The sequence below is a fragment of the Rhinolophus sinicus genome, linkage group LG05 (genome assembly GCF_036562045.2).
Source record: "Rhinolophus sinicus isolate RSC01 linkage group LG05, ASM3656204v1, whole genome shotgun sequence".
In the NCBI taxonomy this organism is placed as follows: Eukaryota; Metazoa; Chordata; class Mammalia; order Chiroptera; family Rhinolophidae; genus Rhinolophus; species Rhinolophus sinicus.
In genome coordinates this window covers 148496915-148524028 of record NC_133755.1, presented here as the reverse complement: position 1 = coordinate 148524028, position 27114 = coordinate 148496915, and the positions used below count along the sequence as shown (strand labels likewise).

Below are 27114 nucleotides of genomic sequence, written 5' to 3'. Positions count from 1 at the left end.
TGGTAGCTTGGCAAGCCACAAAAGCTAGTTAATCTTGGCAGGAAAAAAAGGAAACTAGCTTGTACTGATTGCCCACAATATGCTACATATGGTGCTATCACTTATAATACCACATATTATTTAATCCTCACAATTCTTTGGGGTTGATATACTACTAATGAGGATATTGAGGTTCTGAGTCAAGTATTTTACTAAAGGTATTTTCATAATTTATACCGAAAGCAGAATTTAAAATGCAGAATTTGGAAGGAGACATATATGGAGATGCCATTAACAACCAAAGTGAGAAGAAGGTAAAAATTAAGTCAATAGCCTCCCCCTACCTGATAATTATTCCAGTGTGAAAGTTTTTGGTTCCATTTTAAGGCCTTCTGTAACTCTAAAATATTTATCTTTGGTTATCTTCCTCAATCCTGTATCTTCAACTATAACTGCAATGTAAATTACTTTAAATTGTTAATCTCATAAACCCTTGATTTTTAAGCTTGCATTTTGAAGTGCTGAGGGGTAGCACTTCAGAGATTTCAAGTTCAGTATGTCCAAAGTAAACCCATTACCTGTTATCCATCCAATCCCATCCCTTCCTTTTTGCTACCTATCAGTGAATGGCCACAGTTCTAGATTCCTAGGTGTCACCTCACTTTCATCTATTCAATTTTTGTAGATTCTATTAAGACTTATTATTGACAATGACTATTTCAAGTTTAAGGTATTTCTGTTTGCCATCCTCTTCTCCCGGAATATCTTAAGGGAGCAATCATTTTAAAAATAAGAACTAGAACTTGAAATGAACACAAGTCCTTGGAGATATCCATTATCACCTAATAAGGGTTCCAAATGTCTCCTCAATAAAATCAGTATGTTTATATTTTCATAATTAGTATGGCTTCTTATCTTGGTAATTTAAATTTTTTGGATGTGCAAAATTCTTGTAACATCTTAATAGGACACGAAATTAAAATGCGTGTCAAGAGAAAACAGAAGCGATACAAAGAACTGGAAGCACCCAAATGAGTAAAAATATTACTATAAAACGTCCAGACAGGGGGCTGCAGGAATAAACTAAGAATGTTAAGTGTTGGGGAAAAAAGACACAAACATAGAAAAGTGAGAAATAAGTGGAGGTAGGACGGATGAACACCGAGAAAACAATCGTCCAGAAGCAGTTAAGACTGGTTTCTCTGACGGATGAAGACAAAAAGTCAAACACCACCTCAGCTCTATCCTCTACTAATACTCAAATTCAAGCAAAAAGTAAAGGTGAGTTTTCTCACATCGTCTCCTTAACTTGGCAAACCACAGTCAGCCTTGAATTAGCCAGAAGCTTTGGACTTGGATTAGAAGGTAACACTTGGAAAGAGACCGCCGCGAGGTCCACGATTGCGCGTGCGCAATCCCAGCGCGACCCCTTCTCTGTTTCACGCCACCCAGGCCTCGGAGGAAGTGACGCAAAGATGAGGGGCGGGGTAGGCTCTGCGCCGGAAGTGGCTCGTAGATCGTAAATAAGCCCCGAAAAGGAGAGACGCGCTGTCTCCATTTTGTTGGCATCTTCGGATCCTGCGACGTTTTGGAGATGGGAAGCGTCTTGGGGCTGTGCTCCATGGCGAGCTGGGTAAGGGGTTTTTTGGCAAACTTCGGGGTGGTAGCGTGGGAGGCGGAAGAGAAAAGGATTTGAGTGGGAATGGGTGAGGCTGGGCAGGAACGTGGCACCCCACCCAACGGGAGGTGCCTTCCGTCCCCATTTTCTCCCTACCGGTATCTCTCCTGGTCACTCCGACTCGGCTACAGATCTCTGAGTCTTGCTAAGAGCTGACCGGGAGGCCGTGCTGAGCAGTGGTGATGGGAAGATGACCCTATGGGAGGAGTGAAGAAGAGAGCTGGGAGGCTCTCGCCCCACCCGTATTTCGTGAAAGGCGCTTCCCATTCTTCCAGGCCCCCTTTTGTTGTTTTTTCTTGTGTCTGTTTAGGCCATCTCTAGCAAACGTCTTAGCTCTTTCCTCCTGTGGAGTACCGCACATCTCGTCATCCCTGACCAGTAGCCTCAGATTGCCGCACTGTCGTCCCTGGAAGCATGTCCGCCTCTTTGTTCTGTCGCGCAGACTGCAATTAAGTGCCCGTTATTTGGGACAGCCTGGCAGTAATATGGATGTAGTAATATCGTTTTGAAATAAATAGCCCTGTTCTGCGACTGGGTCCTCGCACTTCATTACTGTACAGTACTTATCAAGTAATTTATGTATTTGGAAGAGCTGGTCAGTTCTGCGGTATTAAATGCCTTGTGTCTTTTGACATAAAGCATGCTTGTGTAATCTGAAATTTCATGTTTAATTATTTGTACGTTGCGTTTTGATTATGTACCGTTGTCATTTTTTCATTATAGTGGCAAGATTTTTTGATTCAGATGGTACAAATAAACTTTAGTTTAAGATAACCACACATCCCCTCCCAAATACAAATAAATAAAACATTGACATTACAGTTAAAGACATTTGTAATTTGGGGCAAGATATTTTGATTCAAACTATATTTCTTTAATCCATGAGTTCTAAATTCCACTTCTACCAATTGCTTGTCTGACTTTTCCAAATGATTCTATTACATATATTGACCAGCATTTTGATTATTTTTACATACCTCACCTTTTTTAAAAAAGTTCTTGATATGGCTTGAACTGTAAATGTTAAATTTTAATAAAATGATATGAGGAGGTTGTTATTCCAGCCCAGGTCATTTTCTTGATTATATTTCTTGCAGTTGGACAGGGAAACTTGGTATATTTTTATTTAAAGAAATTAGAGAATCTACTTGAGTCTATTGACTTTTATACAAAACAGGCATATTTAATGAAGTAAAATGTATTACAAAATAAATGATTATTACAAGATTTTTTTTCATTGTTTTTTTGGGGAAGATGGCATGTAATTTGATTTGTAATGTCAGATTTTGTTCAGTTATCATATGGGCATGTTATGTTTTTTGTATAGTAAAGGTACACGTATCAAAAGGAGGGATGCATGTTTTCCATTTTGTTCTCATCTTCAGATCATTGATGAGCAGACTTTTTTTGCCTCAAGGATAATTACAGTTTAAAAAAAGTGTTAAGGTTTTTTTATATGTATACATTTTATCAGGAAGAAAATAGCTTTAGTGAAGAATATGGGGAAAGTGGTATTCCCATTAATGTTTTTACAACTTAGTTCTCCACCTTTATTGACTACAAAACTGATACAATTGATACTGCCTTTTTAGTCACTTAATATCACGGTACATTGGAAAGATAGTAACAAAGAGGCAGTTTTCTTACCTTCTGGTAATTAGATCTCTGGCAGATAGAGAGGCTAGGTGCCCAAGGTTATTCAGGGTTCTAGATGATTGTAGCCAGTCTAGGAATTGATTTTATAGTATGCAATTTAGGTCACCTTTTTCCCTTTCTTTCCTGGTGCCATTTCTTCTACAGTCTTAATAGTCAATATGCTCATTAACTTAGAGGTTTTGATAAATGTAAAATTTATTCAAATTTTCAAAAGTATTCAAGTCATTAAAGTAGATCAGTTAACCCAGAATTAAAAAACAAACAAAAAAAAACAATACCATAAACCTCATTCTTCCTTTGCTCAAGTTTCTTTAGACTTGATCAATTTTTGTAAAAGTTTTTCTAATTTATAAAGCAACTGTAGAAAATGTCTCAACTCTGGAAAAAGTATAAAAGAGAAAAATAACATGTAATACCATGGTGTAGTGATTAAAGTGTTAATTTTTATTTCATTTTGATTTTCTTTTTTTGCTGTTAAGTGGCCTAGAATTAGATTATTCATAATTCTTGGTTCATACATGACTGTCTCTTTGGTAATTACTTTAAACACTATCAAACATCTTTGGAAGACATGCCTAATCCTGTAACTACAACATTGCCAGCAATTTATTCCTGCTTAGGTGCTTTTCCCCATTTTAGTCTCAACAATGGTGTTAGTGACTAGAATTGATTTTTTTGGATGACTGGACTTTGCATACAATAGCTGTCATTTTTTTGCCCAAGACATTTAATGTAGTTAAGTAGTTAATAAAGAGCTAGTTATTACTGGCTGCATATTTTGTGCCAGCCTTTGCTAGATTTTAATTTTTTTAATGTAGTGGCTTGTTTTTGTAGAAATGAATCATTGTTGCTATGAATAGTCAGGCAATGCTGAGTACAAAGTTAAAGTGTCACAAAAAAAATCCCACCACCAATAATATTCCTTCTCTCTCATTATACAAGTGGATGAATGAATAGACAAAAAATATATTTTTTAGGAATGGTAGCATGCTAAACATGTATTTTTAAACAAAGCATTAAATTTAATCTTTCCTGAGTTTAACAACAATGAAAGTGAAGGAATTTCTGAATAGTAAGTAAACATTTCTTCATTAGGAGAATTTCTTAAAAGTGTTTCTAAAGCAGTGGTTCTCAACTGGGCATGGTTTTGTCCCTCAAGGGACATTTGGAAATGACTGCAGTCTTTTTTTCATTGTCATAACTTGAGGTAAGAGGTGCTAATAGCATCTAGTAGGTGGTAGAGGACTGAAATACTGCTAAACTTTCTGCAGTGCATAGGACAGTCCACCAATGCCAATGAATTATTCGGCCCAAAATATCTATACTGTCGGAGGTGAGAAATCCTGCTTTATCTTCTTCATTTGCCCAGAGCAAAACATGGAATGAAATCTGGGGTCTTAACTGCTCTTTGAAAAGACGTTCAACCAATCCTATTTTCACCTCTACCTTTCAAGCCTCACTTATCTGGTGCCACCAATTCCTTCCTGATCTATTTGGAGATTCTGCTGTAAATTTTATTGCTTCTTAATTTTTTCCTTTAATGGCTTATAATTCAACTTTCTTGTTCTATTAAGTCAGTTGTTATACTCCACCTTCCAGATTTAATCACCTGTTCTTTTGGCCTTTTAAGTTTATTCCTTCTTTTAAAAATCCATTTTGTGTTTTATTACTGTTTTTAAAAGGAGTATGAGTAAATTTATATATTCAGTCTGACATCTTTAACCAGAATCCCTTTGTATTGTTTTTCATATGTGGCCATTGTTTTATAACCATAATTTCCACAGCTGCTTAGTGTTTGAATTAAACTAACCATTGTTAAAGTGTGTTTCCTGGACCCAGTAGCATCAGCACACCATGAAATTTAACTGGAAACACTGACGAGGGCCCAACATTTTGTTTTAATAAGCCTTCCAGTTAAGTGGATTCAAAACTCAAAGCATTCCTTTTACCATGTCTCCCAAATTTCTAAGTCTTAATGTGATCGATCTCCTAATTGACCAAATTTTGTCATCTAATAAATTTTTCAAAAAGGATTCATGGAAGCTGAAATCCCTGAATTCTTTCACATTTGAAAATGTCTGTTACATTCTTGAGAAATATTGTGGACTGGTATAATAGGACGGTTGACCCTTGAACAGGGTGGTGGGGCAGTTAGAGGTGCTGGCCCCTGTGCAGTTGAAAATCCGAGTATAACTTTTGACTCTACTAAAAAACTTAACTACCTTTAGTATCCACAGGAGTTTGGTTCCAGCATCCCACGGACACCAATATACGTGGATGCTCACGTCCCTTATACAAAATGGCGTAGATCAGTGCAGTCAGCCCTTCGCCTTCTAGGACTCTTAAGTGCAGATCGAAACAGTATAGGTATTTATTGAAAAAATATCCCTGTAAGTGGACCTCTGCAAGTCAAACCAGTGTTGTTTAAGGGTCAACTCTTACCTGTTTCCTTCAGAACTTTGTAGTTATTTCTATGGATATGTTCTGTCTTACACCCCGCTGATACCCAGTCCTTTCCAACATGTCTCATATGTCCAGTTGACTTGTTTCTTCTGCCTGGGTAGCTGAAGAGTTTTTACTTATAGTTGAAATTAATTAACCAAGTATATCTGACTTTAAATCTTTTATCATTTTTTTTCTTCTGGAAAATAGTATTCTTATGAAAATACAGATTCATTTCTTCATCTAAGGAAGTTTTTATTGTATTACATCTTTGTCTTTTTTCCCCCCTTGTTTTATTTATAGGATTGCTTATTTTAAGGACACCAGTTATTTTTGTTTTCCTTCCATGTTACGTTTTTCTGTATTCTTTTTTGTCATTTTTTAGTTGATATAATTTACATAAAATTCATTTCTTGTAGTATACAGTTCTGCGAGTTTTGACAAATCATGTAGTTGTGTGACCACTGCAAACAGTTACCACTTTTATAAATTCTGCCGTCCCCATCTTTGTCAACCCGTTTTTTCTGTCTTCAGAGTTCTGCCTTTCCAGAATGTCATGTAAATAAGTAGAATCATACAGCCTATAGCATAGCCTTTTGAGTCTGGCTTCTTTTACTTAATGTAATTCGTTTGAGATTCATTCATATTGTACTTTATTTTGTTTTGTTGTTGCATGGTGCTCCATTGCTTGGATGTACCACAGTTTATCCACTCACCAGTTGAAAGGCATTTCTAGATTTTGATGATAAAGTAGGTATAAGAATTCCCATAAAAGTTTTTTGTGTGCCTGTTATTATTTTGCTTAGGTAAATATCTAGCAGTTGAATTGCTGAGTCATATGGTAAGTGTAAGTTTGACTTATAAGAAGCTGCCAAACTGGTTTCCAATAATAATACACTATTTTTCTTTCTCATCAGCAAAGAGAGTTCTACTTGCTCTTCATTCTTAGTATTACAATTTTATTTTAATTTTAGCCATTCTAATATATATGTAGTGGTAGTGGTATAAATATGGTGTTAGTGTACATTTCCGTAATAACTATTGATATTGAGCACTTTTTCATCTGCTTATTTGCTGTGTATATATATTTTCTTCTGTAAAGGGTCTGTTTACATATTTTGGCCTTTTTTTTTGTTTCTTTTTTGGTTGTTTTCTTATTAAGTTTTGAAAATTCCTTATATTCTGGATACAAATGATTTATCAGATACATGATTTCCAAATAATTTCTTTTAAGTCTGTGTCTTTTGTTTTTTCATTTTCTTAACACTTTCACAGAGCAGAAGTTTTTAATATTGATGAGACCCAATTTATCAATTTTCTTACTTTTGTGGGTTATGCTTTTCATATTGTATCTAAGAACTGTTAATTTTGATACATGGTTTCATTATGACTTAAGGTAATTTTCTTTTTTAAAACATAGATATCCAGATATTTCAGCACTGTTTGTTAAAAAGATTCTCCTTGCTATACTGATTTGCTTTGACACTTATCAAAAGTCTCTTTACCATGTTTGTGTAAGTCTGTTTTTGAACTGTGTTCTATTTATTTATATGTCAGTACTTTTGCCCAGTCCAACCCTATAAAAATCGCTTTGAAATTAGTCTTCAAATCAGGTAGTACGTATGAATCTTCTAACTTTGTTCTTTTACAAAATTCTTTGGGTTATTCTAGTTTCTTTGCTTTTCTATATAAATTTTAGAAGCAGGTGGTTTATTTCTACCGAATTCTTGCTGGGGTTGGAATTGGATTGGATCTGTACAAAGAATTGACATCTTAACAATTTGAGCCCAGTTTATCATGCCATTTATTTATTAGGGCTTTGATTTTTTTTTTTTTTTTCCTATAAGTGTTTTCTAATTTTCATCATTAGGGATCTAGTATATATTTTGTTAGATTTATACCTAATTGTGTTTTTTTATTTGTTTAACTTCAATTTCCAATCGTTTTTTGCTAGTATGTGGGAGTGATTGATATATATACATTGACCTTGTATCCTGTGACCTTATTAAACTCATTTGTAGCTATGGTAGCATTTTGTAAGATCTTTGGGATTTTCCATGTAAACAATTATGTGTGAGTAGAGGAAGTTTTCTTTATTCTTTTTAATGTGTATATCGTTTTTTGTTTGTTTGTTTTGTTTTGTTTTTTCCTTTTTCTTGCCTTGTTATATTGGCTATGACCTCCAGGGTGAAATAGAACACAAGTGGTGAGAGCAGATATCCTTGCCTTGTTTTGGATCTTAGGGTAAATCATTCAGATTTTCACCATGAAGTATGGATGGCAGCTATAGATTTTTTGTAAATGCCCTTTATCAGGACGTTGGATATTCTGTTCCTTGTTTGCAGAAACCTTTCTTTTGTTTGTTTTATTTTGATTTTATTATATTGGGGTACAAGGTGTTTCTCCAGGGCCCATCAGCTCCAAGTTGTTGTCCTTCAATCTAGTTGTGGAGGGAGCAGCTCACTGACCCATGTGGGAATTGAACAGGCAACCCCGTCATTCAGAGCTCACGCTCAAACCAGCTGAGCCACCCAGCCACCCCATGTTTATTTTATTATGGGAATTGAATTTTATCAAATGATTTTTCTGCGTCCATTGAGATGACCATTATTTTTTTTAGTCTGTAAATATGGTGAATTGCGTCAGTTGATGTACAAAAACTTAACAGCCTTGCTTTCCCTACTGAGCCCCACCTGATCACAATGTGTTTCTATATACTTTTTTTTTTTCACTTTTTATATACTTTTTTAAGGACCTTTTTTAAAGAGTAGTTTTAGGTTCACAGAAATATTGAGAGGGAGATAACAGAGGTTTCCCATTTATTCCTCCACCCCTCCCCCAATGCATAGCCTCCGTGATTATCAGCATTTTCCATCAAGGTGCTACATTTGTTACAATTGATGAACCTACATTGACGTATCATAATCATGCAAAGTCCATAGTTTACATTAGGGTTAACTTTTGGTATTGAACATTCTATGGGTTTGGACAAATGTATAATGACGTATCCACAACTATAGTAGTATACAAAATAGTTTTAACTATCCTAAAATTTTCCTTGCCTTGCTCATTTGTCCTTCCATCCACTCCCAATTCCTGATTTTTTTAATGTCGCCATGGTTTTGCCTTTTCCAGAATGTCATAAAGTTGGAATCATATAGTATGTAGCCTTTTCAGAATGGCTTCTTTCATTTAGTAGTATCTTTTTAAGCTTCCTCCATGTCTTCATAGCTTGATAGTGCCTGTTTTGTGTGTGTGTGTGTGTGTGTGTGTGTGTGTGTGTGTGTGTTTAATAATTTGTCCATTCACCTACTGAAGGAAATCTCGATTGCTTTCAAGTTTGGGCAATTATGAAGAAAACTGAACATTCATAGGTATGTGAGGCTGGTTCAACAATTGAAAATCAATTAATGTAAGCCTTTACATCAGCAGGCTTTTGAAAACACAGGAGATCATCAGTAGATACAGAAAATGCATTTGACACCAACACTCATTCATGATAAAAACTCACAATAAACTAGGAATAGAAGGAACTTCCTGAACTTGATAAGGAATATCAACAAAACACCTACAGCTATAATAACATAATACTTAATGATGAGAAACTCAAAAGCTTTCTCACTCGAATCAGGTACAAAGCAAGTATGTTCCATCTTACCATTCCTTTTCAACATTGTCCTTGAAGTTATAGCTAATGCAATAAGACAGGAAAAGGAAATAAAAGGTATACAGATTGGGAAGGAAGAAATGAAATGGTTTTTGCTTCACTGGTGATATTATCTGAGAAAAAACTAGAGCTAGTAAGCAATTATAGGAAGGCTGCAGTATACAAGGTTAATATACAAAAGTAAATCACTTTTCTATATATCAGCAATTAAAAAGTGGAATTTGAAATGAAAAATACAATACCATTTACATTAGCATCCCCCAAAAATGAAATACTTAGGTATAAATCTAACAAAGTATAAGATCGATAAAAGGAAAATTACAAAACCCTGATGAGCAAAGTCAGAGACTTGAACAAATGGACACATATTCTCTGTTCATGGATTAAGACTCAATATTTTCAGGATGTCAGGATCTCAAACATGATATGTATAGGTTCAGCACAATCCCAATCAAAATCTTAGCAAGTTACTGTGTGGATATTGACAAACTGATTCTAAAGTTTATATGGAGAGATGAAAGACCCAGAATGGCTAACACAATATTGGGAAAAACAAAGTTGGTGGATTAACACTATTCAACTACAAGACTTAGCATAAAGCTACAGTAGTAATCAAGACAGTGTGTTATTGGCAAAAGAATAGGCAAATAGATCGGTGGACAGAATAGAGAGCCTGGAAATATAGTCGACTGACATTTAACAAAGGTGAAAATTTTACCTTGATGGGTGCTGGATATACTTGTATTTTTAAAAAATATTCTTTGGCTTTGTTCTTGGACATAGGTGAGTTACTTAAAGAGAACTTGATCTTTCTGGTGTTTGCTTTTAAGCTTTAATGAAGTGAGACTGGAGTGGCCTTTAGTCTTATGGCTGATTTTTTCCCCCCTAGTACTGAATAATAGCTTTATAACTGCTCAGTGCCTTGTGGATTACAAGGATTTTTCCCTCTGGCTGGTGGGAATACCATCTCCTCCCCGATCCTGAGTAATTTATTCAAACGTATGCACCGATCAGTGCTCTCCTGCAGACTGAAGTGGAAGCCTCTGCAGATCTCCAGAGCTCACTCTGTGTAGCTTTCTCCTCTACGATTCTGCCCAATGAAGTTATCTTCGCTTCCCTGAACTCCCAACTCTGTCTCAACTCAGATAGATTGCTGGCCTCTGCTTGGATCCCACTCCCTGTGCTGGAAACTCCCCAGGCAGAAAGATGGGCCAGTCGTAGAGCTCACATTGTTTCCTCTCTTAGAAATTACTATCGTATATTGCCTATCGTTAATTGTCTGAAAGCCATTGTTTCATTAATTTTTCTTTCCCCATTGATTAAGTAAGGCAGTAGGGTAGGTCTAGTAGCTTACTCCATTTTGGCCTGAATTTATGTGGGTTTCCATTGGAGAAAGTTACCCGGCCCCAGTTCGCTTATCCTGTTTTGCCTAATTCTAGTAGTAGTTTTCACTGTTACCATTACCACCAAGTCAGAAGAGGAAAAAGATAAGGATACCAGTTAACTTCTTTTCTTCTTCGGGAATATTTGAGAATTCTCAGAATTTTGTGAATTTCTGGGTGTGATTTCTGGGTGCTAAAAGGGCAGGAGCTAGAGATGAGCTTATGATCATGAATATTCCACTTCTTTGTTTCAGCTAAACTTTGGGTGCTGCTGGTGATTTTTTTTTTTCACCTTCGTTGTTTTAACTGATTTTATTGGTTTTGCTTGATACAGATGCAAGCACCTTTATGTTTGACATTGCCCCATCTTTACCCAGAAGTTGTCTGTTTTATAATTTACAGATAATGTATGTGAACCAAATACCTTTTATCCCTTGGTAATTATTTTAACTTCAGTTCTTTCCTTTCCTTTTGTGAGTGAATTGAATGTAAATTCTCACTGTACCATTTTAAACTATACTGATTTTAATACTTTTCGCAGATACCGTGTTTGTGTGGCAGTGCCCCGTGTTTGGTGTGCCGATGCTGTCCGAGTGGAAACAACTCCACTGTGACAAGGTTGATCTATGCACTTTTCTTGCTTGTTGGAGTGTGCGTAGCTTGTGTAATGTTAATACCAGGAATGGAAGAACAACTGAACAAGGTTAGTCTTTTCTTTTTACTTGATTAACTGAACCTACAGTGTATATATGCCTGAAACTGATTTTTGTGTATTAGAAACAGAATAATTGTACAAAGTAAGATAATATGTAACCCCAATTTTAGTGGCTCATAATCTTTTAGGAAAGACAGACAATATAAGACAGTTTATTAAATTCGGAGACGGTACAGAAAATGTGCTATGGTAATAAGAGATAAGTAATTCTAAAAAAGTAAATGTCAGAATCTCAGTGGGTCTCATGGAAAAAGGGACATTCTAAGGATGAGTAGAAATTTTGTGTTCAGAGATTTAAAAAATAGAAACCAGAATGCGGATATAGAGTTGTGAGCAGTTACGTATCTTTTAAGAAGATAATTAGGATAGAAGTCAAGCAGTTAAGTGTGGAGGCTGTTGGAATGGTGTAATCAAGGAGTATATAGAGGGCCTGAAATAGATTTTCTGAACGTAGAATCGACTGAATCTGGATTTAAATATTGGCAGTGATAGAATTATACATAATAACAAGGTTTTGGTCTTAGACAACTGGAAGGAAACTTGCTAACCCAGGAAAAAAAATAAGAAAAGGTGTTTTATTTAAAAAAATATTTTTCAGGGAGTCAGGTTGTAAAAGGAAATGTGGAAAATACAATTTATTTAGTTTTTAACATATTGACTTAGTACTGCAGTGTGTGTGTGTGTCTCCAGCAGGAAGTAGAAAACATGGGTGTGTAACTCAAAAAGAAATCAGAGCTAGAGTTGTTTTGGGGATAGAGATTAAAGTTGAAACCATGGCAGCATGTGCTGAAGCAATGTGCTGCACCATTAAAAGTGTGCAGAGCAAGAACTTAGACAAAAGGTCTTACTGAAGGGGGTTGGGTAAAGAAAAGGGAACCTTTGAAGAAGCAATGGAAAAAGGAGGAGAACCAAGAGAATGTACTATTGCACAGACCTTAGGAAGAGCATTTGACAACCAGTACATCACTAGCGTCTTGAAAAGCAGTTTCTTTCGAGTGCTGGGGCTTGAGGGAGTGGAACAGGAATCAGATGACCATGAGGAAATGTATCCAGTGGGTATAAACAGCCACTTCCAGGAGTTTTGTAATGAAGATGGTGGTCTTACCTGGAAGCTGAGTTAGGGAAAGGATTTTTTAGAATGGGGATATTTCATTTGTATTTTGAGAGCAGTCAAAGATAAAAAATCTAATCTGTGGGGGTGGGGGGGTGGGAGAAGAAGGTGATCAAGAGAAGGGATATAGAAGTTAGCTGTCCTCCAAGGCAAGATGAATGATAATAAAATTGAGGTTGAGAGTGAGTATTTATGCCAGAGAACCTCCACAGTTGTCTGCTTGGAGTTGGCTTAGGGTTAAGGAAAAATGGTGAAAGTTTGGGAAATGAGGTTATCATGGTTTTGAAAGTAGCGATCATTGTACATGGCATACTTGGATGCTCAATTAATGTTACTCAAGCCCTGGGTATGAGCAAAAGACATGCCAGGAGATGTTCATGTGGTTTTGTCGTGGATCTAGTTGACCATGGTTATGAATAGTTTAGTTGGTGAATGTTAGTTCTTATCACCAAGTATTTCTGTTTCTCTGCTTTCTGAAGGTCATCAAAGATTTGAATTTCCTAGCATGCTTGTGATAAAGTAGGGCCGTGTCCCTAGTACTGGTCAATGAGTTGTGAGGGGACGTGATCCACATCAGCCTCTACTTGGTGCAAGATCTCCTTTCTTTTCTGTCACAGCCTGTACATCATTGGAGGTGATGGCTTCTCCAGCAGCCTATATTCTTGAGTCAACTACTCAGGACCAATTATGTAAAAGTACATGATCAAGAAATGTACCTTTGGGGTGGTGGATGGCTCAGTTGGTTAGAGCACAAGCTCTGAACAACAGGGTTGCTGGTTCAATTCCCACATGGGCCAGTGAGCTGCACCCTCCACAACTAGATTGAAGACGATGAGCAGCCACTGAGCTCCCAGAGGGGCGGCCAGATGGCTCAGTTGCTTAGAGCTAGAGCTTTCAATAACAAGGTTGCTGGTTCAATTCCCGCATGGGATGGTGGGCTGTGCCCTTACAACTAGATTGAAAACAGCAACTGGACTTGGTGCTGAGCTGCACCCTCCACAACTAGCTTGAAGGACAACGACTTGGAGCTGATGGGCCCTGGAGAAACACACTGTTCCCCAGTATTCACCAATTTTAAAAAAAAAAGGTTCCTTTGCTGCTTTAAGCCACTGATATATTGGGGTTGTTACTGTACCAGCTTAACCTAATATAGATGACTGAATTTACTTAATTATGGTTAATTGGCCAGGTGGTGTGCTCCTCTAAGGGAATTGGATAATTAAGGGTGCTAGCCAGTACATGTTGCAAGTGATTATGGGTAAGTACATATTGCCATAAGGTTTAAACTGGGTCGGGAAGGTAGGATTTAAGTGAGACCAAGAAAGGACTTTTGACTGTGTAGGAACTAGCAAAAGGAAGTAGCGCTTTCATTAGCTTAAATACAATTTTAAGTTCTTGGTTTTGAAGGCACAAATTAACAGTCATATTTAGGCATATTGGTTTGCTTTAACGTTTTCTAGAGGAAATCATTCATTCTCATACATACAAATAGTGTATGTAGCTCTGAGGACCACTCCCATTCATCTCTTAAAAGTATATTTTTGTATTCTGATTCCAGTATGATTTCCTGAAATGGTCATCAGTCTTTTTCAAGGTTCTAAGTTAAAAAAGTAAAATCACTGCAGTCCATTCATTATCACAGATAACACTTGTAGAATAAGGGGCCAAAACTCAAAATTAATTTAAGCAGCATTGGTTTTGAAAATCCATCATTGTTCTCTTTAGGATTTAAAAACTGACTTAGTTACTGTATCATTCTTGAAACTTTTATTGATTGTATTTTTCTCTTAGTATATCACAGTAGAATTCAAGTTTTAAAAAATTTAGCATAAGTTTGCAAGTAAAAATAAGCATCCAGTTTAGGATTGGCATTTTGTAGTTTATCATATGCTCACATAAAGTGAAAAAAGAATTAAACTTCTGTCTGATAAAAATGTTCCAGACTTACGTTGACTATATATTCAGCATAAACTTTATTTTTCTGAACCTTTACTTAAACTATTTGATTACACAGTTTTCATTTTTACTTGAAAAAAATTCTAGGTCATAAACTCTTGTTTTCTTTATTCTAGATTCCTGGGTTTTGTGAGAATGAGAAAGGTGTTGTCCCTTGTAGTATTCTGGTTGGCTACAAAGCTGTGTACCGTTTGTGCTTTGGCTTGGCCATGTTCTATCTTCTCCTTTCTCTATTGATGATCAAAGTGAAGAGCAGCAGTGATCCTAGAGCTGCCGTGCACAATGGGTAAGTTTTTGAATACAGTCATGTACTGCTTAATGATGGTGATACATTCTGAGAAATGCATCCTTAGGTGATGTCGTCATTGTGCCAACATCGTAGAGTGCACTTACACAAATCTAGGAGGTATAGCCTGTTGCTCTTAGGCTACAAACCTGTATAGCATGTTACTGTACTGAACACTGTAGGCTGTTTAACACAGTGTTAAGTATTTGTGTATCTAAACATAGAAAAGGTACAGTAAGATAAGGTATAAAAGGTGGAAAAATGATGCACCTCTAGAGGGCAGTTACCATTAACGGAGCTTGCAGGATTGGAGATTCCTCTGGATGAGTCAGTGAGTGAGTAGTGAGTACATGTGAAGGGCATAGGTCATTACTGTACACTACTGTGTAGTATAGAATTTACAGACTGTTGTTCACTTAGGCTACACTGAATTTATAAGACAACACAAGATTAAATCACACAATAAAAGAAAATGATGGAATCAAGAAACATGTTAAAAACGAACTGTATGAGACTACTGCCAATAGAACTTTTTTATAGCAAACAAACTTTTTTATAAGTAGAAAACAGTACACTCTAATAAAAAGTATAGTATACCCTGAAACTAATTAATTACTGTATATCAACTGTAATTGAAACTTTTTTTAAAGTATAGTATAGTAAATGCATTAACCATTAACAGTCATTTATTAGCACTATCAAGTACTGTGTACTATACGTATCGTATGTGTTCCACTTTTATACGATTGACAGCACAGATTTGTTTACACCAGCATCACCACAAACGTGAGTAATGCATCACACTACGACATTACCACAGCTACAATGTCATTAGGTGATAAGAATTTTTCAGCTCCATTATAATCTTATGGGACCAGTGTCATTCTCGTCATTGACCAGAATGTTGTTATGTGAGGCCTAACTAAACTTCAGTATAAAAGCAGGGTAGCCTCTTCTCAGTAATTTTGAGTCTGTCTAAAGAAACACTAAAGCAAAATAAACTTACATAATTTTTAGAATTAATTCTGTTATTCATGAATGACGGTAAAAAAAAAATTCTTGTGTCTACCTGAGAATGTAAGACTTCGGAAATATAAATATTAAATAACTTTGGGTTGTTTATTGATATAATCTCTGATGCATAATATTTTATATTTTCATCCTAAAAAGGGGATCTACCACATCAGTAATGTGAGCTGATTTCCTCTTTCTCATCTTTAGCTCTCGGTAGCGCAGTGTAAATACAAGAAACAGAACTTGGTTTCCTTAGACCTCCAATGCACACAGAATGATAAACTTTATCCCTAAGCAGGCTGATTGCTTTTCTAAATGGTTGGTTGTACTGGACAACGTGAAAGGAAACATCAGGGTCTCTTATTAATGTCCCTTAATATAGAGCACTATTTTTGGTACTCTATTTGAATGTGTTGAATTTTATCTCTGGTTTTTTTCCCACATAAATTTAAAAAACAAATTTGGTATTTGTTATTGCTCATTTATTAATAAATGCTACCAAAGACAGGAAACGTGAACAAATGAAATATAAATAGTAATGAAAAGGTGTGCTCTGACAGGTTGATTTTACTCTATTTTGTCCCCTTAGTCATTGGTTTTAGTTTTTAGTGCTCTTATAACCATCTTTATTAAATATATTTTTAAACACTTTTCAAAATGTGTTACAGAATGGCAATCACAACCATTCTGATGCTTCTCAAAGTAGCATGTACATAGCACTTTTACAACCATCTTTGTTACATGTACTGTTTTAAAAAAATTGAGATATAATTGATACATAGTATTGTATAGGTTTAAGGGGTACAGAGTGCTGATTTTATGCATTTTTATATTGCAACATGATTAAACACTTCTCACAAAAATTAACTAAACTGGAGTCCAGGGTGGTTTTCAGTCAAATGTCAGGCAGTCAGGATGATGGATGCCAGGTTATGGGGAAGATGGGTGCTAGGATGTCTGGTCATGCTCGGGTCATCTGGATAATGGATGCCAGGTGGATATGTGTGTGAGTCCTTCAGAATGTAATTAGAGGGATATTTAGAGGTCCAGATGTATGTCCAGGCATTGACACAGGCCTGGAAAGTTCAAAAAAGTTTAAGTTCCTAGGTAAGTTAGAACAAGAGTTAATTTTAGCAGCTTTGTTAAAATGACTGCTGAGAAATCCTCTGATTACCTAATTGGGAGTTCGTTTGTATATTACAATCTTCTTTCCTCTGGTTGCTTTTGGTATTCTCACCTTAGCTTTCACTTTTGACAGTTTTATTATATAATGTGTCTTGGAAAGAGTCTTTGCTTTGAGATAATAATGTGAAGTATTAGCTTTGTGTCCTAAGACTCTCTCAGGTTTGGGAAGTTCTCAGCTATTATTTCTTTAAATAAACGTTCTGCCCTCTTCTTCCTCTCCTCTCCTCTGTTACCCCAATTATTCTAATATTTGAATTCCATAGATTGTGTAGGCTTTCTTCACTCTTTTTCTCTGTTCATCCTGATTGTGTTATTTCAAACTTGTTGCCCTCTAGGTTGCTTATTTCATCTTCCATATGATCTGCCCTGTGGCAGAGGCTTTCTTTTGCATTTTCGTTTATTCTATTGATTACTTCAGCTCCAGAATTTGTTTGATTCTTTTTTATGACTTCTGACTCTGCTAGGTTTCTATTTTTGTCCATGTATTTTTTTCCTCTGATTTTCATGAATTATCTTTCTGTGTTTTCTTGTAGCTTGTTGAGTTTTCTCAAAACAGCTATTTTGAATTCTTTATCCACTAGATTGCAAGATTCCATGCCTTTGAGCTCAGGTATTAAAGGATTATTATCTTTTGGTGATGAAATATTTTCTTGATTCTTCATGTTCCTTGTAGTTTTGCATTGCTGTTTTTTTCATTTGAAGTAGCAGACTCCTTAAATCTTTACTAGTTGCTTCAAATGAGGTGTACTGTTCATTGATCCTGTTATGTCTGGGGTTCTCTCTGACCTTGTATTTATATACCTGCTCCATGCTTCTTGCTCTCTTTTGTGGCAGAATTTTTAAGCTTTTACATCTTCTCTGGTTCTTAAAACTCACTTGGCTGATTACTGAAAATCTCTTTCATTTTCCAGAAGGTGGCACTACAGCTCAAGTTTGTGGTTTCTAGTTTGCCCACAAATCATGGCCTGGTTTTCTCAGAGCGCTCCCATTACCGGATCTGTGCACACAAGAAACTTGCCGCAGAGAGCGGGGTGGTGTGGATTTAGTACTCAGAGTATTGGGAGTCCCACATGGCAGGCGGCAGGCGGCAGGCAGAGGTACTTGGCTGCGGTTCTCCCAGAGGCTCATGGTCAGACTTCCTGTTTAAGTCCTGAGTGCAGTCAACAGGAACTGTGTTCCTTTAACACTCTTTGATATCCTTATCTGCCTCTTTCCCCACCTCCTCCCTCCCCTTAGTCATGGAGGTGCTGTGTGCTCTGAGTGCTGCTTGAGAGAAGGGGGTTTCTTCAGAATTGCCCTACTGAGCTAGGGGAGCCAGTCACTCCCAGCTCTCCTTTTCCCCCAGGAGAGGGTGCTGCTGGAGAGTCTTCACACTGTTACCTTGGTGCCGGGGCGGCACTGGCAGTTTCTCTTCCCCTCTCTGTTCCATTGAAACTCGTGTTTTTGTTGGTGTTCTTTTTTTCTCACATGGTGTTCTGGAATCTCCCCTCAGGAAGGCTGGACTTTCACAATTACTCTCTTGTCTGTGTGTATTTGCCCTCAGCAGCACTCTCCAGGTTTTCCCCGACCACAGCCAACAGGATTGGGCCAGGTTGCTGGTTCTGCCGCCCATACCAAGGTCTGTCTTTCTGTTGCCAAATGCACAAGTGTGCAAGACTCTTTCCAGGTCGTTTGCCATCTCTTGCTGCTGGATCCCACAAGTTCCATAGAGACACTTTTGTAGATGGATGCCTAACTGGTTGTTAAAAATGGGACAAAAAGTAGGGACGTCTTAACACCACCTTGATGCCTATGTCCTAAAAGCTGGTTGTTTTAAATTATTATGAGAGTTTTGCATAGAGCATTTACCATGTGTTCTTAAAACCTATTTAGTTGTACAGTGCACCTTACATTTTCCCACATTATCGCATTCATTATATAAAATAAACCTGTGAAATGGAACTGATATTCTCATTATAATGAATTAGTGACCAACATATCTTTCTTAAACTGTCCTAAAACTGTTTACATAGTAGTCTTCACTTCTCATTTTCATTATCATCAGAAACAATAGAACAGTCACATGAAGTGTACCTATTCTTTAAATGCTTTTAAAAGATTTTATGAAACTATTTGTTGAATGAATGTTTATTAATAAAAAATCATAACCTTGTTTTTTGGGTTTTTTTTTAGATTCTGGTTCTTTAAATTTGCTGTAGCAGTTGCAATTATTATTGGGGCTTTCTTCATTCCAGAAGGAACTTTTACAACTGGTAAGAAATCTTTTTTTTAATTGTATGAAGTTGATATTTTATAAAGAAAATGAAATAATTGCCTGGAATTGTAACTCTACTTATTGTTTCATTTTTTCTTTCTGGGTGGCAAAATCAAAGCATTCATGTAAAATTTTATTTTCCGTTTTGTGTACAAGAATTCTGAAAATGAAATAATAAAAACTGAACCAGCCACTCAGTTTTGTGTATTTTTTTTTCTTTCAGTGTGGTTTTATGTAGGCATGGCAGGTGCCTTTTGCTTCATCCTCATACAACTAGTCTTACTTATTGATTTTGCCCATTCATGGAATGAATCATGGGTTGAAAAAATGGAAGAGGGGAACTCAAAATGTTGGTATGCCGGTAAGTTTTTGTCTTACAGAACATCTTCAAGATAGTGGAATTTTGAAGATAAGAGTGGATATGTAGACTATAGAAAAATCATGATTTTTATGGAGTTAATTTTCGATGATGTTTTTACTTGAAAGAGTTTCAGTCGTTTCGTCTCACATTGTATCAGCAACTTGTTGATTGAGCTTTTGGCGGATTAAATGAGGAACATACCCAAGAACCAGGAAATAATCCAAAAGACCCTGAATTGCTAAAATAAATGTTCTAAAGCCTATTGCTCAAAGTATGTACATTTTATACTAATTTCCTAGTCTAAAGCAAGTTAAAAGTAAAATACTAAAGGGACTAGGACTGCTAGAAATAGATATACAGTGGTATAATTCATAAACATAAGCAAGTAGAAAAAGTAGAAAAATCAATTCTGGAACATTTTGCATAAGTTTATATAACTCTAAGGGAGTTCTTGTAATGTCATTAATGTTTGTTAATGATGAGCTTGAGTCCTATGGTTATACTGTAAAACATGGAAATTCAGATGCTTACAGTAGGTAACAAATGTGAGGGCAGAGAACTAGGTTTAAGTTCATATTCAGTCCTTGTGAAAATAATATGGACTGTAGTGAATTAGCATAAAGGCCCTATGAAGTGCATAGCTACTGTTCATTTCCATCCAGCAGTTGCCTTGTGCAGATATGAACCCAGTGTTGCTTAATTTTTCTGATTTTTTTTCAAAAGAAGCCATAAATCTAGATTTTTATGTGAAATGATCTGCGTTTTAGCTAAAAAAAAAAAAAAAAAAGGATAAATCACAGTGAAAGCTAAATCCAACATGTCTGCTAGCCTGATACTTCTCTCACACAACTGGTTTGTGGTATTTGATTGCAGCGGTTAAAATAAGAATTTGGTAGTCAGAGAGAAGCTTTAGCCATTTAGAAAATTCACTTGTGTGGAATACCTTGGTCTTTAACGGAAGAGTTTCTGTTTTGTCCACCGCTATATCCCCAGGGCCAGGAATGTTATAGGCTCAGTAAATATTTATTGGATGGATTCCATCGATGAGGCACATGTACATAAATACATGTATGTTGAGCACACATTAGCACAAAACTAAAACAATTGTGTTTATTGAAATTGACATAAAAGAAACTTAGGTTGTCTTACTAAATAATCACTCTTGCATAACAAAAATGTGTTCAAGATTTGAGTGGAGGAAAAGCATCAGTTTTATGGATTTAGCATTAACAATGAAAATAAATTTCTTTCAAATGCCTTTGTTTACAACTGAATGATTATACTTTTTTAAAAACCTTGGGTAATATTCCCCTTGTAATTATTTTTCTGTATTTTGAAAATAGTGGGTAACGTATGTGAGTGTGTTTTGTAAACTCTTAATATAGGTATTACTATTGATAAAAACCATACTATTATGTCACTAACTTGAAAATATACAATAGTGAGCTGTGCATAAAGACTATAAAATTCTTATGTGTAAAGTTCAGAATTAATATTCTTCCCTGCTTTTATAGCCTGCATAAGGCTGACAATGTTAGTTGCTTGAATATATATTTTTAATAAAATAATTTTTAAAACAAGGCCTATGCCTAATTCCTAATATTTGTGATAAAATCTAATTGTCCAATTATATTTCTTTCACAGCTTTGTTATCAGCTACAGCTCTGAATTATCTGCTGTCTTTAGTTGCTATCGTCCTATTCTTTGTTTACTATACTCATCCAGCCAGTTGTTCAGAAAATAAAGCATTCATCAGTGTCAACATGCTCCTCTGCCTTGGTGCTTCTGTAATGTCTATACTGCCAAAAATCCAAGTATGCTCTTTAAATCATTAGTTTTTATGAAGCCTCTATTTTGTCTTGTTTTCCTAAATCTTGAATGACGTTAGAATATTTATCCCTATTGCTTAATTATTTTTTGTAGGAATCACAACCAAGATCTGGTTTGTTACAATCTTCAGTAATTACAGTCTACACAATGTATTTGACATGGTCTGCTATGACCAATGAACCAGGTATGTTTTGTTTGCTTGAGGTTTTTTGTTTTCCCCTTTTAATCGGTGCTGCAACTCATTTTTTCCCCCAAAGATGGTAACTTTCTGAAATTAAGCTATTTTAAAAAAAACAGATTTATTAAGAAACACAAATACCATGATTTCACTCATGTGGAATATAGAAAACAAACAAACAAAAGACAACAAACTCATAAAGGCAGACAAAAGATTGGTGGCTACCAGAGAGCAAGGGGTGGTAGAGGAAGGGCAAAATGATAAAGGGGTCAATTATGTGGTGCCATATGGACACTACACTTTTGGTGTGAGCACCATGTATGCGCAGGTGTTGACTATGATGTTGTACACCTGAAACTTGTTATAAACTAATATTACCTCAATTTAAAAAAGGAAAAAAATTAGGCATATGGAAATAATACCTTTGTCATCTTTGATGTATTGCTTTATTTTTTTAGTTTTTTTCACTAACAAAATTACAAGAAATTATATGAAAATAATAAGAAATATACCTAATTTGCATAGTGCGTATGATACATAGAAAGAAAAGGTGTTCAAATGCGTGTTTCAGTTATAAACATTATTTTTTTTTCACTTGTTATTTTTGCCCGACTGCCTTGCAAGTGAATGTAATTGGGCTTTGTAACGAATCTCTTTATAGGCCAGTTATGTTGCATTTCGTGGGAATAGAAGCCAGTGTATGTCATTTGAGGTGAAAATAAATGAGTTGAGGAATTACTATTTATTTATTTTTTTTAAAAGGAAGAAAGTGGTCTTTTTTCCTTAAAAACAAAATACAAAATATGTTATCTGAATCTCATTTTTTAGAGTTACAATTCCATATGTTCTTTATCACTATAAAAGGTTTTTTTGTTTGTTTTTGTTTTTAGTATGTTAAAGACAGATTATTTTGTCCAGGTAAGTGGTTTGAAAAAAAAATTATTAGTGATTTGATTTACAGATTATCTTTATCTAAATGGCTTTAAGATAAGAATCACTTTCATTAATAAGATGGTGACTGACACATCCAGCTGTGTGGAAAAAGAAAACATATTTTGGACACTTCAGTGAATACTTTACCAACCCTTTAATTCTTTCTTACAAGAGTTAAGAGACTGAATAAGCATTATGTCATTAATAATATCTCAGCTCCTGTACAAGGTTGAAAGTGATATTATTTAACTTTTTCAAACACTTCTGTAAAATCAGCACTATAAAATTTAAAAGGTCTCATTATTAATATAAATACAAGTTGTCTTAAAGTATGTTTTTGTTATCCTTGTGCCCTTTTCCAGCAAAAACTTTTTGAATTTTAAGGGTATAAAGAGTTAAAACTATAATTGCATTCTGAAAAATAAATTGTTTTTATACTATTCTAACATTTTAATTTTGACCTTAATTTACACTACAGAAACAAATTGCAACCCAAGTCTGCTAAGCATAATTGGGTACAATACAACAAGCACTGTCCCAAAGGAGGGACAGTCTGTCCAGTGGTGGCATGCTCAAGGAATTATAGGACTAATCCTCTTTTTGTTGTGTGTGTTTTATTCGAGGTAAGAAAATTACCCTTTTTTTTTTTTGACAAGTACAGCTATTCATTTATGAATTTATTTTTTTTTAATGCTCTTTTCTCTCATCTTAAACTGTCCTTCATGCAGTATCCGTACTTCGAACAACAGTCAGGTTAATAAACTGACTCTAACAAGTGATGAATCAACATTAATAGAAGATGGTGGAGCCAGAAGTGATGGATCACTGGAGGATGGAGACGATGCCCACCGAGCTGTAGATAATGAAAGAGATGGTGTCACTTACAGTTACTCCTTCTTTCACTTCATGCTTTTCTTGGCTTCCCTTTATATCATGATGACCCTTACCAACTGGTACAGGTACTTACATTTTATGAAAACTTTGCATGTGGAAATTCTGGTGGTTTTTTCATAATTCCATTGTAAAACATGCTGTGAAGTACTTTTTATCCTCCAGTGTATTTCAAAATTTACAGCTAAATTAATAGTGAAATCAGTGTGAGAAATGCAGACTTCACTTCCTTGCTTTTGCAGTCAACAAACATTGAAATATCTCCAAATCTTGAAAGAAATTAAAAATAGAAATTTTCATGAAACTCACATTTCTTACAAAACTACATGTTGATAGTTGATCCAACAGTTTATTTTTTTCATTTTTAAAAATTGCTGACAAAATACAGTAAAAGATACCTCTTCTGTTTTATTCCAATTTTGTCATTAAAGCTCTGAAGATTTCAAAATTGAAGTATGAATACATAAAGGTGGATCCTTAGAACTCTTCAAAACTTAAGCTTTTTTATCACTTCAAAACTAATCCATAAATCTTTTTCTGATAGGAGGAAGGTAGCAATTTATATTATTTTTGAAAATTCTAATTTTGTCCAAATGATGACTGAAAGATTTGAGATTCAAGGTGAACTGCATGGTTTGGGCAGTTCTGTTATTAATAATTTTTAGTGCATAATACCCTTAACAACTTGTAAGAAGACTTTGAATACCGGCAAAAGATCTTTTGCTTCATATGAGAGCAGTCTTTACTGGATATTTATTATTGAAAAATACACATTTTAAAAAATTCCTACACTGCAACATATAAAGCTATAAGAATCCACATACCGTGTTCCCCCAAAAATAAGACCTAGCCGGACCATCAGCTCTAATGTGTCTTTTGGAGCAAAAATTAATATAAGACCCAGTATTATATGGTATTATATTTAATATATTATATTGTATTTATTACATATATAATACCTGGTATTATATCATATATCACACCCAGTCTTACATTAAAATAAGACCGGGTCTTGTATTAATTTTTGTTCCAAAAGACGCATTAGAGCTAATGGTCCTGTTAGGTCTTATTTTCGGGGAAACATGGTAGTTCTCAATAATCCACAGCTTTGGCTCTCAAGTAATAGTAAATGTTAATACTTTAGATCAAAAATATTTTTGGTATGTTTCATTAGCACAAAAATCAGCTAAATTTGGAATGTATTTACTTCCCAGTTTCTTAAATTTGAGGTGGGGTTATATAATCTGCTTTGAACAGATTATATTCTTTATATAGGATAGGACTGACATGTTACTTATCCAGAGGTCACATTCCATTTGTCTGCTAGCTCCTAATTACTAAGCCAGAAATACATAAAGAGCCTCTGAGTATTATATAAAAGAGCTACTTCAGAGGCCTCTGTCCTTTACTCTTTTAAATTCATTTTTATCTTCACGTTAGCTATTAAAGCAGTACAGAAAGCAAGGCAACAGACTAGTCAGCAGCTATATATCTGTTATCAAATTATATACAAAGAACACTGCTGAAGTGATGAAGTTTAGTAGCTTGATGGCTGATAATCCAAATCCTGCCCTTTTTGTTTTCCTTACATTTTAGGTATGAGCCTTCTCGTGAGATGAAAAGTCAGTGGACAGCTGTCTGGGTGAAAATCTCTTCTAGTTGGATTGGCATTGTACTCTATGTTTGGACGCTGATGGCACCACTTGTTCTTACAAATCGTGATTTTGACTGAACGGGACTTCTGGCATGAAAGTCCCACTTTGATCATTGCTTATTTGAAATTAGCAGTATTTCCAACTTTTGTAAAGTTGTGTATGCGTGTGCTTCCCATGAAACTTCTCAGTGTTCTAGCATGAATTAGATTTTACCGCTTGCCATTTTATTCATTATATTCTTGCGCATTGATAATGTGTGTTAGAGTGAATCACAAAGGTTTTATGAGTATGGTGGTGAGTTAGGAAAAGTGGACATTGTTAGGTATATCCACTGCTCTGTACCTGTTTCAACAATAGTGAAAAACAAAACTTTGACAATTTGATTTTTAAATTGTGTTAGAACCTAAGCTGTCTTAGGAAGTATAAAAGGAAGCATATGTCTGCCTTTTGAAATACTTAATGCCTTGCTCTACAGGAGACTGTAAAGAACATGGCTATTTTAAAATTGTGTAAACAAGTCACTTAAATGCCAGTTGTTAAAAAATACTTTCAGGTTTTTCCCTTGATAAGAAGATAGGAAGCTTATACAGATAGGGAATATTTGATGGACAACAGTGTAGCTTATGATGAAGATTGAAACAGAGCCTTCAAAGAAACTCAGATTGGTGGTGATGGGTACTAAATTGAATACTCAGTTAGGTGGTAATCTTCTCCTGGGTAGGGATGGCCTTCCATACCAGCAGTGAACTTTGGTCACTATTAACACGTGCAGAAGCATGGGTTCAGTGGTGCTGTTAGGAACTTGGAAGGATTTAGACAAAGGTTTTAAAAAGGATAATCATGAAGTAGAAGGAAGTTGTTGAAAATCAGTATGAAAGTTTGTGTTGAAAACCAAAGGTGCTAAACTTGATAGGACAGGAAGGAACTGCAAAATACTTAGACAAAAACTAGTCCAATCCCTTTTTAAAAATGAAACAACTGAAGCATAGACTTAAACAGCTCAGATAGCTAATTAGTGGCAAAACTGGGAAGTCCCAAGTCTGCCAAAAATAGCTGACATTCTTTCTGATGTTCAAAAATAATTTCTATTCAAAATACGTGCATAAGGTTTTATACCCCAGTATCAGTGGATAATTTATGTGATGTGGATTGCTGGTGTCCGACATGCCTTCTACCTATAAACAGGCCAGGAGAAGGATAGAATGCTATAAACTGCTTATAGTACATTATATAGTTGAAAAGATGTTTAAAATGCTTTTGTATTTGCTGCCATCTAAAATATGTAGGTTGTTAAAATCTTTGAATCTAAAAATCAAGCACTACAACAGTTAACTTAGATAGAAACTCTTAGTTGTATGTGTCGTTAGTGTCTTAATCTTAAAACCTACATTTGCTTTTAAAATATTAATGTAAATGAAATATAACAATTCAACTTAATTCCTCAACTTTATTTTGTGTTGATAATTGTGTTCCATGATTTGAATGACTGTGTTGTTTCTCTCAATAAATGAATTCAGAAAGTGTATGGTCTACTAATTCTTTATCAACTCAAATTTAGGTAGCCGTAATACACGAACTACTTTTGTCCTGTGTATAAAAGAACCTGGCACTAGAGGGTTAACTGACCATATTCTGTCCTGAAAAATTGTTTTAAAGGTGATTCTTCACCTTTTGTGTCTTTTGTAAGGAACCCCTGAAGTTAGATCTCAAAGGTAATTAAAGTGGTGTTCCCCTCCTACAGAACCTTTAGGTGGACCAATTAATTTGGAGAGTATTTTTAATTCACTTGATATTTTCCACCTGCTGTGTCCTCCAGGCATTTTTTTCCCTAAGTTGCCAATTGATGCTTCTTTCTCTGACACTTAAGATAGTATGTGTGTGTGGCGGGGGATCCCTTATTATGAAAAAGAACATAATAAAAATGCTCTATCCCATGTAAGT

At 35.4% G+C, this 27114-nt stretch overlaps 1 protein-coding gene across 1 annotated transcript; it reads left to right on the top strand.

Annotated features, from left to right (window-relative positions):
* Nucleotides 1-1456: 1456 nt before the first annotated feature.
* On the top strand, nucleotides 1457-26696 carry SERINC1 (serine incorporator 1). The gene is made up of 10 exons (XM_019740974.2): nucleotides 1457-1612; nucleotides 11346-11507; nucleotides 14703-14872; nucleotides 19244-19323; nucleotides 19549-19686; nucleotides 21331-21500; nucleotides 21610-21700; nucleotides 23106-23250; nucleotides 23356-23586; nucleotides 25115-26696. Exons 1-10 carry the CDS (start codon nucleotides 1574-1576, stop codon nucleotides 25248-25250), a joined length of 1362 nt encoding a protein of 453 aa, XP_019596533.2. The 5' UTR covers nucleotides 1457-1573; the 3' UTR covers nucleotides 25251-26696.
* Nucleotides 26697-27114: the final 418 nt, after the last annotated feature.

Excerpts from the sequence above, each read along its gene's own strand:
- SERINC1 (XM_019740974.2), top strand. The coding sequence starts at position 1,574 with ATGGGAAGCGTCTTGGGGCTGTGCTCCATGGCGAGCTGG. Across the intron at positions 11,508-14,702 it reads TGGAAGAACAACTGAACAAG|ATTCCTGGGTTTTGTGAGAA; the intron begins GTTAGTCTTTTC and ends TCTTTATTCTAG. Across the intron at positions 21,501-21,609 it reads CTATACTGCCAAAAATCCAA|GAATCACAACCAAGATCTGG; the intron begins GTATGCTCTTTA and ends TATTTTTTGTAG.